This window comes from Lampris incognitus, chromosome 21 (genome assembly GCF_029633865.1).
Source record: "Lampris incognitus isolate fLamInc1 chromosome 21, fLamInc1.hap2, whole genome shotgun sequence".
Taxonomy (NCBI): Eukaryota; Metazoa; Chordata; class Actinopteri; order Lampriformes; family Lampridae; genus Lampris; species Lampris incognitus.
The window spans coordinates 24,137,742-24,156,983 of NC_079231.1; the positions used below are offsets into that span (position 1 = coordinate 24,137,742).

Genomic DNA, 19,242 nt, shown 5'->3' on the forward strand with positions numbered 1-19,242 from the left:
TCCCCCCTTCCCCTCCACCCCTGTGTGTCTGTTGTGTTTATCTGTTGTCTTGTTTTACCCCGTTTATTGTAAAGCGACTCTGAGTGTTAGAAAAGTGCTATATAAGATGTATTATTATTATTATTATTATTATTATATGTGCACATACAGATGGACAAAAAGACAAGTGTGTGCGCACATGCACATGCACACACACACAGATGGGAAGACAGACAGGAAGCAGAGAGAACAACACAAAAACAACAACAGCCAACCCACGCAGCCACTGAGCTTCCTGCAGCATGTCCCTGCAGCATGTCCCTGCAGCATGTCCCTGCAGCGTGTCCCTGCAGCATGTCCCTGCAGCATATCCCTGCAGCGTGTCCCTGCAGCATATCCCTGCAGCGTGTCCCTGCAGCATGTCCCTGCAGCGTGTCCCTGCAGCATGTCCCTGCAGCATGTCCCTGCAGCATGTCCCTGCAGCATGTCCCTGCAGCGTGTCCCTGCAGCGTGTCCCTGCAGCGTGTCCCTGCAGCATGTCCCTGCAGCGTGTCCCTGCAGCATATCCCTGCAGCATGTCCCTGCAGCATGTCCCTGCAGCGCTGCGCGGCCCTGCCAGATAGGACTGATGACCCGACACACGGCCTGCGGTTTCCAACCGACTCCAGCTGCGTACGAGGGGCCCGAGAGCGGGAGGCTCGTCCCCCGCACAGCTCGAGCCATGTCAGCATGAGGTCTCCAGAGCTGCACTGGAGCGGAGGAGCACCCACGAGGTCAGGCGACGAGCGGAGTAATAAATAGAAGCTGCACCTCCTCTGGGAGTCATGGGGAACGCATGGCTCCCTCGAATCATTCTCCTCTCAACCCTGTTCCCAGCAACTAGGGACTCCTACTACGTGACACTGGAGAGGCGCTCTCTCTCTCTCTCCCCCTCCCCCCCCCCTCTCTCTCTCCCCCCCTCTCTCTCTCTCCCCCTCTCTCCCCCCCCTCTCCCTCTCTGTCTAAGCAAACCCAACTAAACATAACACACTTTACGAAGACATTCTAAATATTGACACCACCATCACTGTCCTCTACATCTACACCCCTTTATATCCTTTACATATGGACACCACCATCACTGTCCTCTACATCTACACCCCTTTATATCCTTTATATATGGACACCACCATCACTGTCCTCTACATCTACACCCCTTTATATATGGACCCCTCCATTACTGTCCTCTACATCTACACCCCTTTATATATGGACCCCTCCATCACTGTCTTCGACATCTACACCCCTTTATATCCTTTATACATGTACACCTCCATCACTGTCCTCTAAATCTACACCCTTTTCCTTTATACATGGACACCTCCATCACTGTCCTCTACATCTACACCCCTTTATAACCTTTATACATGGACACCACCATCACCGTCCACTACATCTACACCCCTTTATAACTTTTATACGTGGACACCGCCATCACTGTCCTCTACATCTACACCCCTTTATAACCTTTATAGATGGACACCTCCGTCACTGTCCTCTACTTGCTTATTTACTATGTAAGGTGTCCTGGTAGTAACAGCCATGTGTTTTGCAACCAGCGGTATTAAAACCTCTACTATTTCAGCAACCGACATACGCCCAGGACGCTTTCAACAGTGACAATTTCAACAGCGAACTATAGAGGGTATCCACTGACGTCACTTTCCCACTGGGACACGCCCCCTCAGTCGCAGCGAGTGGCAAAACATCCCGCAACATGTCTGCTTCTAGTAGGGGAAACAGTGAAACCGGGATTATAACACAAGATTGTCTGCTTAAATTAAAGGAAGTTGGACTTGACAGGGACCCGTAGAGCTTACCAAATAACCAGTGGTCCATGGACATTAACATTTGGCCACAAATCGAGTTTCCTGATATTTATATGTACTTGATTTCCACGCCAGGGAAATACACAAAGCAAAGCCTGAAGGTATACAAAAGTCTTGGTCGTACTTCAAGGCAGGATTTGTTGGCGAAATTAAAGTGACGAGGACACGATGGACATTCTGGTTGTATGTGGGCAGGTGTGCACAATTATTTATTTTATTTTATTAAGTTATAACTGTGAAAACTGTAACGTTAAGCCCACCATTCTCCCCTTTGTTTGTAGAACACAACACAAGGACGTTTTTAAAAAATACGCTGACAAAAACTTATCAAAGATGCTAAATATTTAACTGATGAGTAGTTAGTACAGTATATGACTTTATGATTTTACCATTTAACGTTACCCAAAAATCCAACATAGCCTAACGTTAGCCCACCTGACACAAAATGGGAACTGCAAATCCATGATTCGGTGCCTGGATTCCGGTTGTTTCTGCGAATTGCAGCGATCCATTTGTTTCTCTTTACCTTATCTTCCGGTAGTCTGTAAAAAGATAACTCCGATGTCTTGTGAAATCTATTAGTGCAGTCTGTCGCACCACAGCTCTTTCCCATTTTAGATGCGTTTTCGCTGTATTCAAGCTGGACGTTAACGCTGCCACTCAGTCTTTTTGCCACTCAGTGCCACGTTACCGCTGAGTTCCGCATCTTGGACGACACCTGCATACCTTCTATACGTAGGTCTCTTAAATGTACTTGAGTCAGGTAGGTTCATCACCTACTAGAAAACTCATTCTCAAAAATCGGAGCTGACTGCTTAGAAAAGAGATAAGCACTTCCCAACAGTCTTTTGCCTTGTATGCAATAACAACTTAGTAAGTTGCATGACACTGACGCAACTTACTGGTAGAAGGAACTAATAGAAGGAACTACTAGAAGGAAACTTTTTCTGTAGTTTCCTTCAAATCTAAACTAAAAACCAACTCATTCTCATTTTTGTTTTTAACGAGCGGTTACCTCTGAGTTGGTTGGCTTTGTTGATGATTTAGATAAGTTTTTCACCTTTCCACTTGATAAAGCAGGAGGGCTATTTCATCTCTGTTTCACAACAATAGATGTTGAACCAGTGTCTGAATTGAAAACAATGTTAAAGTTCATTCAAACTACAAAACACGACATAACTCGTGTTCCGCAGATAGCAGCCTTAGCGATTCCCTCTGATGACTTCCTCAACAGCACTCCTCCAATTCAGAAGCTGACTGATTACATTTCATTTTGAAGCGTTTGCTGCATTGTTGTGATTGAAATGCAATAAAGACAGCTGCATTCGGAGAAATTCAAAGATGTGCTTAACATGTAGTTTTTTCATTTAAAGCGCCACACGGGAATGCAACATAGTTGGGCGGACTTCATTTCCTGGTGCACTGCATGGACTGCAGAAGCAGGACTGCAGAAGCGAGATGTCTCGTGTGGGAAGATGGCAGCACGAATTCACGTTTGCGGCGGCCTCACCCAGTACCGTCCATGCAGTGTCTTTGTCTACGTCTAAGTTTTGTCTTCGTTCGATGGCTGGAAGAGCTTGGTCTGCTGCGTCCTGTGGGCCCAGGCACCATGGCCCTGTCCAGAGCTGCACCCGAAGAGGGAATATCGACGGTGGTTTGACAGGACAAGCAAGCGGGGCAGGCTAAGCTAACTGCTAACCCATGCAGACCAACAGTTCTGATAACACCGAGGGTGGGCTGGTGGCGGCCTTGCCTAGTGTTAACTGTGTTTTAGTGTCGTTGTGTGGAGTGGGGGGAGGTGTGTCGAAGGTTTCTGGCTGGGAGAGCTGGCGTTGGATCGGCTGGGGGAGCTTGGTCTGCTGCATCCGGTGGGCCCAGGCACCATGGCCCTGTCCAGAGCTGCACCCGAAGAGGTAATATCGACAGTGGTTTGACAGGACAAGCAAGCGGGGCAGGCTAAGCTAACTGCTAACCCATGCAGACCAACAGTTCTGATAACACCGAGGGTGGGCTGGTGGCGGCCTTGCCTAGTGTTAACTGTGTTTTAGTGTCGTTGTGTGGAGTGGGGGGAGGTGTGTCGAAGGTTTCTGGCTGGGAGAGCTGGCGTTGGATCGGCTGGGGGAGCTTGGTCTGCTGCATCCGGTGGGCCCATTGCCTTGCTCAGAGCTGCGCTCAAAGAGTAAACACAGAGAGCGGTCCAACAGGACGCAGAAGCGGGCAAGCTAAGCTAACTGCTAGCCCATGCAGACCGGCAGGTCCGACAGTCATCCTGGCTGGCATTTGTTCTCCTGGACAGTGATTTTTTTTTGTTTAGTTTGGATATAGTATGTGTTCTTGTAGTTTTTGGATGTGTTTTTGTCTGTCACTTTTTTGTCACTTCTGTGGGCTGGGGGAAGCAATATTTTGATCCATTTCATGTAAAATGACAAAAAGTGTTCCTGATCCCTGATTCAGTTCTGACATGAATAAAGCTTTTCCTTCTATAAAAGCAAATCTCAACCCCTATTTCAGAACAGAGATGCAGCGATGTGCTGGTAACATCTGCATGTGCTGCATCCTGTGTTCTGACTGACCTGGCCCCTGGCCTCGCCGGAAACTACTGTCCGCCTTTTGCTCATGACTGCTTCTTCACCAACTGTGACAGCTATCGCCACACATTATTTTCCCTCTGCGCTCAGCCTCTGTCTGTGTGTACAAGAGCCCATAGCATTAGGTTGTGCCTGCTGGCCTATAAGGTAAACAGTGTCCTCTCAAAATAGAAAATTATCTTATGATCAGAATAAATACATGTTAAGAGAAATGTATATTCATAATGTCAACAGAGGAAATATGTATATAAATAAACTGAGTGACATAATTCCTTCTCTCATGATACAAAATAATGTATTTTAGGAGAAACTGGTAAAAAGGAAATATGTACGTACACTGTATATGAATAAAGACCTCGAAATGTTTAAACACTGAAGGAAACACAGGAAAAGGTGCTCTGCTGCATGGTGGCAGCTCTTAAAGTGGACAATTCTCTCATTTGACGTTGAATAAACTTAACATTTGTCAATCGGTGACATCTCTGTAAATGTTACAAACCTACTATTTCTACTCTGGGTGTTCCTGACATGATCACTAACAGAACCCTTTAATTTTTCCATTGAATATACTCTGACTTTTATGCATAGACAAAGCAAGAAAATAAGAGGTGAAACTGTTGGATGTCACCTTTATGACTTCAGAATGAATGACTGCTTCTAGATTTATGGAAGCACGGGGATATTCAAGTCAAGACTGTGTGACTTTTACTAAGGACGCATGATACTGAAATATTTTCTGATATCCGACAACCAATAATTTCCACGGTCATTTCAGCCAATACTGCTATTTTCCATTTCATAGCATCACCATGTGTCTTAGTTTCCTGGAATGTATCTATTATTATGCCATAAACGTAACGCTTGGTGCAGACACAGATGTCTATAGAACACTTCCTTATTGATTGGCCAAATTGTGATGGCTAGACGACTGGGTCGGAGCATCTCCAAAACAGCAGGTCTTGTGAGATGTCTCTGGTATGCAGTGGTCAGCACCTAACAAAAGTGGTCCAAGGAAGGACAATCAGTGAACCAGCAACAGGGTCATGGGCACCCAAGGCTCATTTATGTGCGTGGGGAGCGAAGGCTAGCCCGTCTGGTCTGATCCCACAGAAGAGCTACTGTGGCTCAAATTGCTGAAAAAGTTAATGCTGGCTATGATAGACAGGTTTCAGGTGCATCACAGCTTGCTGCATATGGGGCTGTGTAGCTGCAGACCAGTCAGAGTGCCCATGATGACCCCTCTCCACCACCGAAAACACCTACAATGGGCACGTGAGCATCAAAACTGGACCATGGAGCAGTGGAAGAAGGTGGTCTGGTCCAATGAATCAGTTTTCTTTTAGATCATGTGGACAGCCGGGCACCTGTGTGTCATTTTCCTGGGAAAGAGATGGCACCAGGATGCACTATGAGAAGAAGGCAAGCCGGCAGAGACAGTGTGATGCTCTGGGCAATGTTCTACTGGGAAACCTTGGGTCCTGGCATTCATGTGGATGTTAATTTAAACACATACCACCTACATAAACATCGTTGCAGACCAAGTAAACCCATTAATGGCAACGGTATTCCCTGATGGCAGTGGCCTCTTTCAGCAAGATAATGCTCCCTGCCACACTGCAAAAATTGTTCGGGAATGGTTTGAGGAACATGATAGAGTTCAAGGTGTTGCCTTGGCCTCCAAATTCCCCAGATCTCAATCTGATCGAGCATCTGTGGGATGTGCTGGAAAAACCAGTCTGATCCATGGAGGCCCCATTTCACAACTTAGAGGACTTAAAGGATCTGCTGCTAACGTCTTGGTGCCAGATACCAGAGGACACCTTCAGAGGTCTTGTGGAGTCCATGCCTCGATGGGTCAGAGCTGTTTTGGTGGCATGAGGGGGACCTACACAGTATTAGGCAGGCGGTTTTAATGTTTTGGATGATCGGTGTATGTTGTAAATATTAAAAGGGCTGACATTTCTTTATAGGCTATGGAAAGACGGAGTGACCCGTCATGCCATCAAAGCCCATTATCGCCGGAGCGACATAATAAATGTATCATCATATGTATGCAACATATCAGGCATCATTTTGACATCTGACTGGATGTGGATAGCAAATTTTAAAGTAATCATTGGCCAATACCAATAAACTGACTGATATAGCATGCACCCCTATTTATTTTTTTATTTTAATTTGTTTAATTTATTTTAATAAATTTAAATTTTCTTGATTTAATTTCATTATTTCTAACTTAAATTTTGATTAGTTAATTAATTAAGTGATTAATTCATTAAACTTTAATTAATTACTTTTTATGATTCATTTATTTTAATTTGTGCCTCTTAATTCTTGCTCAATCCAAACACAAAACATATTAATAATTTTCACGGCAACATAAATTTAAGGAAAATGAATGGGTTCTGGTTTCATACTGATAACTGTGAAGTTAGAGTCTAGACTTTCATTTTGCCATCGTCATATTACTTGTACAGTTCTGAAAAAGACCCAGTACAGCAAACTGGGTGTCACTTGGCACTGTACAAGAAGAAAAGAAATCTGCATAAGAGTAAGATAGTAATTTGGCCCCTCACAACAACTTGTGCTCCTTTGTGGCTCTCGCATAAAACATCCTAGAAGCAACACTGCGCAGCTGTAACTGAAGACCGCAAATGAATGTCAAACTCAGAATACTTCAACAGATACAACCGAGAAGGTCGCAGGGGAAAAGACTGTGTATTTACTGTCTGTAAGTCAGCGTATTACTTTCTTTAGCCTTGTACATCACACATACTAAAGTATCACGTGAATAAAACCATCCATCTGTATACACTTCTACCTCTGTTAAGTCTCCATCTTCTCCGTCGTACTGCTCTACAACAGCCTTGATACTTGTTTAAACAGGCTGGTGTGTGTGTGTGTGTGCGCGCGCATCTGATAGCTATGTAAGATGTCACTAGAGGCCACAACCCCACCACACTAGGTTTCCATCAAAATGTCAAGCACATCTTTGAAACTGCAGAAGAAGAAATGTTTGAGGAACACTTCATTTTAAAGGGTTACAGGCAGGGTGCAATGTATAAGCATTTTAACCCTATTTATTGTTTTTTAATCAATAACTACAATCTAATTAGATCAAACTACCAACAAGGATTCTCTAATTTACCTCTAACAGATGGGCGGTGAAAAAAGTATTACCAAAAATGTGAATAATTAACTATTTCATTAGTGGATTTAAGTTAATGAACTATCTGGCAGTGTCCCGGCCACGATAAGGCTTCATTATTAGAAACACTGACAGGAATTAAGGCCATCTGCATCGCTCCGTGTTGTACTTCAACTCCTCCACGTAAGCCATGACGCTCAGAGTGCCATATGGATTTTATTGTCCAAAGTTTGGCATTTCGGTTTAAATGTCATGGATCAAAACTTGAAAAGTCACAGAAATAGCTTGATGGGAACACAGCTTCTGTCTATCTTCCTCCCCCTTCAACTCCGCCCTTCTTCGCATCCACCATCTCTTTCTGTCTCACTGTGGTTTGAGTCACACGTTTGTGTCACCGCAACAACACTACAAATACGAATGTGAGGCATTAGATACTGGTGTGTGCAACTTTTCAGCAAATCTTACGTTTGCAAATGGCTAATGCAGTTTTCCAAAAAGCCAAGCGGTTGAGGGAGTGAACACAGGCTGCTGCTCTGCTGAATTTTGTGGCCGAGAACCGCTTGCGATGAGAACTTTGTGGCTGTTTTCTGGCACTGAGATGCAGACAGCATCACACGAAGTAAGTCATCAGTCACATCACGATGCCCTTTCTCCAGTTTCAGTCAAAACGATTCTCATTTTACACTGAATCAATTTCCGCCTAACCAGAATGTCAGCTAGGTCAGTGAAGGTCATTGCAAAGCCCTGGCTGACAGAAAACTGATGAAAGGGATCATCAGAACAACAGTTGTGGAGGTGAAGAACGACAGTTTTGCAGGTGAAAAACGACAGTTATGGAGGTGAACAACGACAGTTGTGGAAGTGAAGAACAACAGTTATGGAGGTGAAGAACGACAGTTATGGAGGTGAAGAATGACAGTTATGGAGGTGAAGAACAACAGTTGTGGAGGTGAAGAACGACAGTTGTGGAGGTGAAGAATGACAGTTTTGCAGGTGAAAAACGACAGTTATGGAGGTGAACAACGACAGTTGTGGAAGTGAAGAACGACAGTTATGGAGGTGAAGAACGACAGTTATGGAGGTGAACAACAACAGTTGTGGAGGTGAAGAAGGACAGTTGTGGAGGTGAAGAACAACAGTTGTGGAGGTGAAGAACGACAGTTATGGAGGTGAAGAACAACAGTTGTGGAGATGAAGAACAAAAGTTGTGGAGGAGAAGAACAACAGTTATGGAGATAAAGAACAAAAGTTGTGGAGGTGAAGAACAACAATTGTGGAGATGAAGAACGACAGCTGTGGAGATGAGGAACGACAGTTGTGGAAGTGAAGAACGACAGTTATGGAGGTGAAGAACAACAGTTGTGGAGGTGAAGAAGGACAGTTGTGGAGGTGAAGAACAACAGTTGTGGAGGTGAAGAACGACAGTTATGGAGGTGAAGAACAACAGTTGTGGAGATGAAGAACAAAAGTTGTGGAGGAGAAGAACAACAGTTATGGAGATAAAGAACAAAAGTTGTGGAGGTGAAGAACAACAATTGTGGAGATGAAGAACGACAGCTGTGGAGATGAGGAACGACAGTTGTGGAGGTGAAGAACGACGGTTGTGGAGCTGAGGGCCTGGATGCTAGATAATAACTACAGGACTACACAATTGAAATGTGGGCAGGCCGTCAAGTTAATGAATCGAAACATAACGAATGGATAACTCACTAACTAGCTGGACGTGAAAATAACATTTTGTGCTGAATTAAACGGCAAAAGGACATCATCTCTTGCAATGATCACTTGATGACTGCTTGTCGTCACCCAGGTATGTCTTTGTTGCACATCCATCTATTGTGTCAGTTCTTTTTGTCAAGGACATTGCCTGACGTCGCCAAGAAAGTCACCTACTCTCGCACAACCTTCGTACCAAGATCTAATAGCTGGTTTTTCTGGCTAGCAGATGATAGATTAGTAGAAAGACCACAGCAGTGCACCAGACTAAACATAGTCACTACTCTGCAAGAGAGGTGTCCTCCCCATTACCGATAACACGCTAAGAGCTTAGCCTGTTAACTGAGCCAGAACCTCCTGTCGTTGACTATATTAACAGGTAGGAGGTTCATTTCTTTCCCAGAATCCAATACTGCAACTAAGCTGAAATGAGACCAGCATGCATAGGTGAGAGAGCGTAACAGTATTTAAACATTACTAAACGTAAGAGAGCTACATGTTCTTACTCAAACCAAACTACAACTTCAGTCGTGTAAAAGGAAACAAAGAGCAGATCAGAAGTGTATTTAGGATACAACCTGATAGAACAGACGAAGGCTGTCCTTGCACACTTCCTCTCCTCTCACGTGTAACCGTCACTTTGCACTAAACTCTCAACTACATGTTAATGAGAGCGAGAGAGAGTGAGAAAGAGACCGAGAGAGAGAGAGAGAGAGAGAGAGAGAGAGAGAGAGCGAGCGAGAGAGAGCGAGAAAGAGAAGGAGAGCGAGAGAGTGAGAGAGACCGAGAGAGAGAGCGTGAGCGAGAGAGCGCGAGCGAGAGAGGAGGAGCAGACATGAGAAAGGAGGAGGGGGAAAGAGACGGAGTGGGGAGAGGGCGTGATCGGCGCTCTCTTGAAAAGCTCTAAGCAGTACTTCAGAGTGAGCGGAGCTGGACTCGGAGACTCCACAGTGTAAATGAGCGCGAGGTGACCTTTGACTCCAACACTTCAGAGTTAAGGGCGCCACTCGGTCTTTGCTGCCTAATAGGTTGAGAAATGTCACAACCGCGGTAAGAAACAAATGCACCATCTTATTATGCACAAATACACACATGCAAAGTTGCATGCCAACACACACACACACACAGCAGAGCGTCCCGCACCACACATGTAGGTGTTTATGCAAATGTGCTGGTTTTAACACCGAGAGGAAAGCTTCCCTGACAGGCAGACGCCAGACTTGCATGCAGCCAAAATCTGCAACTCGTGTAAGTGTCTTGGACGTGTTCTTTACAGTCATGTGACTTGCTTATCCGGATGGGTTCATTACTTGTTCATTTTCTTCTGGGCATTAATGCTGCTTGTATTAGAAAACGTAATGCATAGCCTTCCCCCATGCACGCTAACACACACATTTGTTTTTATTTCTTTTCATTTTACCTTCTAATGTGTGTTTGGTCTTATACGTAACATACCTATTTCTCACTGTATCTAGTATGGCTGAAAACCATATTCCAGAATCAACACTGCAGTCTTACACATGTGCAACGCTTACATTGCAATGGATCCAATGTTGTTTTTTTTCCTTTTTTAAAGATGTTTTTTTTCCGGCATTTTTGCCTTTACTTAATAGAGGACAGTGAAATGGCAGACAGGATACAAGGGGAGAGAGAGAGACGGGTGCGATATGCAGCGAAGGTCACTGGCTGGAATCGAACCAGGGGCGATGCGGTTGTGTAGCATGCACCATAACCATCCCACAGAAATCCAAACCTAGCAAGCAAGACCTAGCAAGACCTACCAAGGTCCACTTTGTCATGACCCCTCTTGCAGAAAAACAGCGCATAATTCAGCCTAATGGATGAACTTCTTGACAAATACCTGGTTTCCCCCCCTAAAATCACCAGAATTACTACTAGAGTGATAAACTCTCTGCAAACGGAGCTTTGAAAGTGAAAAGCTGCATATATCTGATGAAGATGTGTAACTCGTTTTTTATTAGTTCATACTGCAGCACAACATATCACAATGTCGACTTTTTCTTCCCAATATTATTCATCCGTAGTATTTTGATGTCAATGGAGCGTTTGTGATCGAACTGTCAGACAGGGCAAGACAGAGAGACAGAGGGAGGAGGGGGAAGACAGAGAGACAGAGGGAAGAGGGGGAAGACAGAGAGAGACAGAGGCAGGAGGGGGAAAGACCGAGAGAGACAGAGGGAGGAGGGGGAAGACAGAGAGACAGAGGGAAGAGGGGGAAGACAGAGAGAGACAGAGGCAGGAGGGGGAAAGACCGAGAGAGACAGAGGGAGGAGGGGGAAGACAGAGAGACAGAGGGAAGAGGGGGAAGACAGAGAGAGACAGAGGCAGGAGGGGGAAAGACCGAGAGAGACAGAGGGAAGAGGGGGAAGACAGAGAGACAGAGGGAAGAGGGGGAAAGACCAAGAGAGACAGAGGGAGGAGGGGGAAGACAGAGAGACAGAGGCAGGAGGGGGAAGCACTGAGAGAGACAGAGGGAGGAGGGGGAAAGATCAAGAGAGACAGAGGGAAGAGGGGGAAAACACAGAGAGACAGAGGGGGGAGGGGGAAGACAGAGAGACAGAGGGGGACTTATTGGACATTGTTTGTGGGGTAGGTGGTCCCTCTCCTATCAAACAGCCTACCACCTCAGTAGGACCTCCATTCAGTCATTCCATTCAAACATACAAGTTATCACAGACATGCACTTGTTGGGTGAACAAAAGGGTCAGAGCAGATATAATGGCTCGCAATGAAAGCAAACTTTCACAACCTGCTCTCATGTTCCCCACTCTTATCACCTCCTCGCCAACACAACGCAGACCCGCACCATGAACCTCCCAAACATGCTGCAACAAAACCCTGTCTGAACGGGTCCTGTAGTCCACAGCTTATCTGCCTAACAAGGTGTGACCTCAGGGTCAGCGTTGGTTTAAAGATAAAAGTGGTTGTTCACGTCTCCTGCCAGGTCAATATAGGCCTACAGTGACCTCTGCTGGACAAAGCAAGCTACTACAGTCCTGTGTTACATGTTACTCCTTCAATCAAAAGTAGTCCAAAATGTACATTTTCACAGCGATTCTCATCGTGTCTACTTGTCTCTGTAAAGAGAGCAACGCAGGGAGGGTCTACGTTCAGGTGTGGTCCTGGTGCACGTTGAGACACAAGAGCGGTTGCATTTGAATCATTTACTATATGATCAGCTGAACCAATAGCTGAACCTCTAACCTGAGACATCTGTGAGATCTATTTTTAAATTAACCTATGATCATGTCATGATAGTGGGCCATTTGTTTTTATTTACTCACTTTATTTTATTTTCTCCTGACAGTGTGCAGATTAAGCACGTTGGGTGTCTAGAAAAGCGTTATATAAACGTAATGATTATTGTTGTTATTCATCTTTCTTCAAGTTGTTCAATGAAACAACAAAGTCAAGGAGCATCTCATTCACACGTTTTACAAATGTTTTGTTTCCCTGTAGAGAAATCCATTAGCACAAGCCACTGAAGCAACTATGGGGTTTTAACAGACTTAAACCAGTCACATAACTTAAACTGCTCGAAATGCAACCAGTCATTCAGGCAGAAACAGCATTTCAGTCCGCCGAGCAATGATAGACAGACTTCAATTTGGTCAGCTAATTAGATGCTTGCATTATTCATGTCCGCACAAACACACACAAACACACACACACACACACACACACACACAATTACCTCCTGGAGAAAATCTTGAGTCCAGTAAACGTCCTGGAGGAGCCCCCCTCCCTGTCTGTTTCTTCCAGAAGGTAGCAGGGGAGAGTGGAGGAGTAGGATGAAAGCAGAGAGGAGTTGGAGGAGGAGGACGCGGAGCTGACTTCCTCGTCTCCTTCTCCCATTTCCAGTAACCAGCCTTCTTCTTCATCGCCTCCGCTTCTTTCAAACCCACTCACAGTCCAACTCCCATAGGCCACTGAAGCCTGGGGCTCTGCTACAAGCCCAACATCAAAACCAGCACCTGCTTCTGGGCTAGAATCCATGACCCCCTGCGTTAAAAGGGATTTGCCTTGCTCCTACTACTCTTGTGTTCTCTCTTACATCTGCTCAAGAGGAGCATAATTCCTCACATTCCTTGAGGAATTCCCAAGCTCCGAGATCAACCTCTGGCGGTCCAAGTGCTGCCAGCATGAGACGGTAGGCCTTGGGGGGAAAGTCCTGGCTGCAGATACAGGATGTCTTCTTCCAGCGCCACAGAAGCAGAAAAACGTGTTTGAATTCTCAAAGCCGACAGGGAAACTCTTGAGGAAGGAGTCTGAATCTCACTGGTTTCCGCGAGGGCAGTCCCGCGATCCGCCGGTACTACGGCAGCATGGCGAACACGACCGAATGCAAACAGGTCCGCCGGACTAGTCTGCAAACTCGAGAGGGACTAGAAGGTCTGCAGCCCTGCACTGGAGAATATCGGCAAAGGCAAATGTCTAAAGTACGCGAGGGTGCGCGTGCGTGCGCGCGCGTAAAAATAGCGACAGCGTGAGTGACACTGGTGCTGAGGTAGCGTCAGCCCCGAGGGAGATAATCCTGTTTGCATTCCTCTCCTGTCGGGTCTACGTCTCTCAGTCCCTCCCGCTCCGAGGCGTGTAGCGTTAGCATTTGCGGCTATATGACAACTCTTGAGCTGGTGTAAGCTAGGGTGTGAGACGGCGCGGGATACCAGCCGGACCCCGGGGGGCTCCGGTGACTTGGGCTCTCTGGCAGCGTTTGTTTCCGTCTCTCTGGTCCCTTACGGTGCCTTCTCGTCCGTTGCCTTCCCCGTGGCTCTCTACTGTTGTCCGTGGTTACTTACTCCGAAACGCGAGTCGTGCGTTGACATTGACACCGACGGCGGAGTCTCAGGTTAACTAAACTTATTCACACACACACACACACACACACCCACACACACACACGCACGGACACACAAAACGCACGCAAAGACTACTCCCTTCTAGCCAACCGGCTAAAACCCGGAAGTGGAGCATGACAATTGTTAAGGACCCTCACCCCCCGACACCCCCCCGTATAGCTGCCCCGTCGACTGCCACGCTGAAACGTTCTGATCGGTGGCGCGGCTAGAAAACTGCCTGTGTGAGACGTGAACCGTCAAAAGCCCCGCACTCACTGTAAAATAATGATTATATAATTATAATCGATTAATACCCCCATCTCCCTCGAGGATATAGCGCACATAATCACGGACCCGGGTGGAAAAGGGCTGTAGCGCGGCTTTCCCGTGCCAGTCCTCCGTAAATAAACTGGCTTTATAAAATGTCTTTTCCATTCAGCTTTTCTTGTCTTGCGATTTAAAACACGGTAACACTTTAGTATGGGGAACGTAGTCACCATTAATTAGGCGCTTATTAGCATGCAAATTAGCAACATATTGGCTCTTAATTGGTCATTATTACGTACTCATTAATGCCTTATTCTGCATGGCCTTATTATACAACCAGTAAGCCATTAACTATGAGTTTTCCCTCTATAACCTCAGAAGTATTGCTTATTAGTAGTACCATCTCAATATGCTTTGCTTAGTATGGCCTTTATAAGGTGGTAGTACCACAAGAAGAGTTATTCTCCCTTACCAACACTTAATGAATATGGTCTGTTCTTACATAACAAAACACAAAACTACAAGTGTTCATAGTGTTAAATTACTGTCAATTAAGTTTTTGTTACTTAGAATATGTTCCCCATACTAAAGTGACATCTTGATCATTACTAATTCACTAGTAATTAAGTTTTTTTATGTTCCCCATAGTAAAGTGTTACCTAAAATTCAAATCAAAATAAATGGAAATATTCATAAATTGACAGAATGCGTATGTTTGTGAAGGCTATTGGATTCAACTCACTTCAAAACTTTATTGCAGACTCAGGGTCCATAACAGACAAAGACAAATAGGTAAAAGACAAACCCCAGACAATACACAGAGGAAACACAATAAAATAACACAAATGGAACAAGTCAGTGTGTCATCAGAAGTCAGTGTGTTATCAGAAGTCAGTGTGTTATCAGAAGTCAGTGTGTTATCAGAAGGCATCTATACCAGTGGTCCCCCTGCCGGGACCGGTGGCGTGTGGCCCTGAGTCTTACATTAGTCAAACTTGGTGATCACATTATCAGAGTCACCGATCCGGCACATACATGTATACATGAGATTTCTTAGAAGAGCCTGGAAGGTACTGACTCCTGCAACCACAGACATTTCATTTGCACTACCAGCTAGGGGTTTTTTAGTATTCTCACTGCATCATTATAAGCTACTCGAAGCCTCTGTAAACTTGCTTTGCTGTAGTGTGCCTACCGGTGTGCAGTATAAAGTGGTGTATAATATGTAGTTTGACCACAGGTGTGCTGTATAAAGTGTGTACAATATGTAGTTTGACCACAGGTGTGCAGTATAAAGTGGTGTACAATATGTAGTTTGACCACAGGTGTGCAGTAATAAGTGGTGTACAATATGTAGTGTGACCACAGGGGGGCAGTATAAAGTGGCGTACAATATGTCGTTTGACCACAGGTGTGCAGGAGAAGTGGTGTACAACATGTAGTGTGACCACAGGTGTGCAGTATAAAGTGGTGTACAATATGTAGTTTGACCACAGGTGTGCAGTAAAAAGTGGTGTACAATATGTAGTTTGACCACAGGGGGGCAGTATAAAGTGGTGTACAATATGTAGTGTGACCACAGGTGTGCAGTAAAACGTGGTGTACAATATGTAGGTTGACCACAGGTGTGCAGTAATAAGTGGTGTACAATATGTAGTGTGACCACAGGGGGGCAGTATAAAGTGGTGTACAATATGTAGTTTGACCACAGGTGTGCAGTAAAACGTGGTGTACAATATGTAGTTTGACCACAGGTGTGCAGTAATAAGTGGTGTACAATATGTAGTGTGACCACAGGGGGGGAGGTATAAAGTGGTGTACAATATGTAGTGTGACCACAGGTGTGCAGTATAAAGTGGTGTACAATATGTAGTGTGACCACTTGTGTGCAGTATTAAGTGGTGTACAATATGTAGATTGACCACAGGTGTGCAGTATTAAGTGGTGTACTATATGTAGTTTGACCACAGGGGGGCAGTATAAAGAGGTGTACAATATGCTCTGAATAGACACATCTTCACACTAACACACACCAAAATTGCGTGACGAGTGTGTGCTTGTGCATACATCACGTGGTATTTCAGTAATATAACGTCCAGGATCGTCTGTCATTTGTTCAGTAATATAACGTCCAGGACATTTCACCTTATTACACACCCCAAGATTTTTTATCAAACAATTTAAAACCAGGACATTTCAGATGATCGTCCTCTTTGATTCTGCAGATCATGACAACACTCTCACTAGCATTGTGTTTGATACTGTAACGAATTCGGAGGCAACCACAGGAACCGCTTCAGCCGAGACGCGAACCCGTATCCCCCCGCACATCGCTAACCGCTCGACTAATGCGTCCGACCCGTTACCTCGGGGCTAACGCGTCTACTTATCCATGGATGTTACACTACCACCCACCCCCTTTCGGGAAGCGCGTCCGCGCGCATCCCGCTTCTGACACCAATGTAGTAGCAGGGAAGTGCGGTCAGGGGAGGCAGGGGAGGCAGAGCCTCACCTTTCATCATGAAAAGAAAAAACAAATGATGATAAAATAAAATAAATATGAATATTTGTCTGCTGATCTGTGCTATAAATGTAATTTATGTACAATTCCAATGATTTAAATAATTTTATCATCAAAATCGCTGAATTTGCATATTTCCTGTTCAATTAGAGGGGAGACACGCGAGTTGAGGCAGCGAGGAGTGGAGCCTCACCTCGGATGTGCAATCCCTCATAACTGAGTTGAGCTCGTGCCTTTTGCTTTCCTCACTGTTTGTCACCAATGTCACGTTTGTAGAAACTTTTATTATATGTCCTCACTTTCCTTAAAATAGTTCATGTATTTCATGTATGTGTCTAACATATTTAGTCTTGCTGATCTTATATAAAACCGCACTGAAAAGCGTGAGATGAGGCAGCCAGTACCTCTGCCTCACTGAAGGGGGCGTATGCGTGAGCCCACGGGTTTACAGGACGCTTGCTTCTGCTGTTGCTCTTCTTCGACTCGACTGTATAGCTCACAAACAGTGAGGAACCAATTTAAATCCCCTGGACAGCTTCTCAGCTTTTTGGCCCAGAGGGATGTGATGCAGACTGTTCCTGAAGCGGCAGAGTTCCTCCAGCTGGTCCTAACTACACCCGCTACAACAGCGTCCGTGGAAAGGTCATTCTCTGCTTTGAAAAGACTCAAAACATACAGTCAGAATCGGACCGACCAAGGACGACTTTCATCCCTGGCAATAATCTTCATTCAGACAGAAAGACTTCTAAAACTAAAAGAAGATAAGGAGGACTTTTACAACACAGTCACGGAGCTTTGTGTGCAGAAGGACAGGAGAGTGGACTTCATTTTCAAGTAAAGGTAAGCCCATGCATACACTGCAGTACATCCTTTTATTTGTATTGAATGAGTATGTAATTAATTAAATACTAATAGTAGGAATAATAATAATACATTTTATTTATAAGCGCCTTTCTGGACACTCAAGGACACTGTACAAAGATAAACAAATACCAAAAGCAACAACAGATGAAAACTACACAATATAACACATACTAATAGTAATTGTGGAATTACGATGGCAAATTAGGAAAACACGCACGGTGCAGAGCAAACGCGCTCTTTCTCTGAGCCGCTCCTTGTCCAAATATGTACCTTGATTATGTGTGTGTAAAGAATGCTGATGAGATATGAAACACAAGCAGTAGTCAATGTGCAAGCTGCCAAATGAATGGTGAATTGAAGCTACTATATTGGGTTCATATGTTTGTAAATCTGACTCTGAAAAAGTAAGTGCCTCGCCAGCCACCAACCTCACTGCAATGTAGCGAATTCGGGGGGAGGGGGACCGCAGGAACCGTTGCAGCCGGGGCGCGAACCCGTATCTCCCGCACAGCGGGCGACATCGCTGACCACTCGACTAAAGGCTCCGACCCGTTGAACAAAGGCTACCGAGCTTATTCATCCATGATCGTTACACACTGCCACCTTCCTTCGGGAGGGGCGTCCCCAGCCAGACCACGAACTCATGTATACCGCACCGCGGACGACATCGCTAACCGCTAGACTAAAGGGTCCGACCCGTTAGCCGAGGGGTACCGAGTCTATCCATCCGTGATCGTCACAATATCATGCTGCACACCGTGCACACAATATATATCAAGGAGCTGCTGGAGACCAGCGCTATAGGGACTAAGAATGACAAGGTCATCTGCATACATGGTTCACCAAGGTATTACCCATCATGCACCCAGTGTTACAGGCTTTCAACTGCTTGAAAAAGGCACCACTATATATAGTAGAGAACTGGAGACAGAACTCACCCTTGTCTGACACCATTTCTAACCCCAAATGGGGCTGAAACACTATTACCCCATTTCACTTGCATAGTGTGGTGGGCAGAACAATAAGCCAGGACTCTCACAGTGTACCTAGGCACCCCTCTTTGACTCAATCTAACAAACAACTTTCTGTGATCAACACGATCCAAAGCTTTAGAAGCATCAATAAAACACATAAGAACTGATGAGTCTAAAAAGAAGTCCTTACAAAACAAGTCCTTATAAAACAAGTCCTCACAAAACAAGTCCTTACAAAACAAGTCATATAAAACAAGTCCTTACAAAACAAGTCCTTATAGCGAAAGGAAAGTTTGCTTGGTGGGTGACTGTGACTTATAGTAAGATAAACTATCTTATGGCACTTGTTTTGAGACGGTGCGTCTTGTTAGCAGGTGTATTTCCACCAGTTCCCCCGACAGATTTTGCTCCCTTATTGCGAGCAAAGCCTTGTATTAATTACTTTATTCCTTATTTTT

The 19,242-nt window shown here is 45.1% G+C and overlaps 1 protein-coding gene across 1 annotated transcript in view; it reads right to left on the reverse strand.

Moving 5' to 3' along the window:
- The window catches only part of dgkza (diacylglycerol kinase, zeta a), a 118,804-nt gene extending 105,592 nt beyond the window's left edge, over positions 1 to 13,212 (reverse strand). Inside the window, exon 1 of the mRNA XM_056301116.1 lies at positions 13,015 to 13,212. Coding sequence (XP_056157091.1) covers positions 13,015 to 13,175 — 161 coding nt within the window. The 5' untranslated portion in view covers positions 13,176 to 13,212. The remainder of the gene's footprint in view (positions 1 to 13,014) is intronic.
- Positions 13,213 to 19,242: the final 6,030 nt, after the last annotated feature.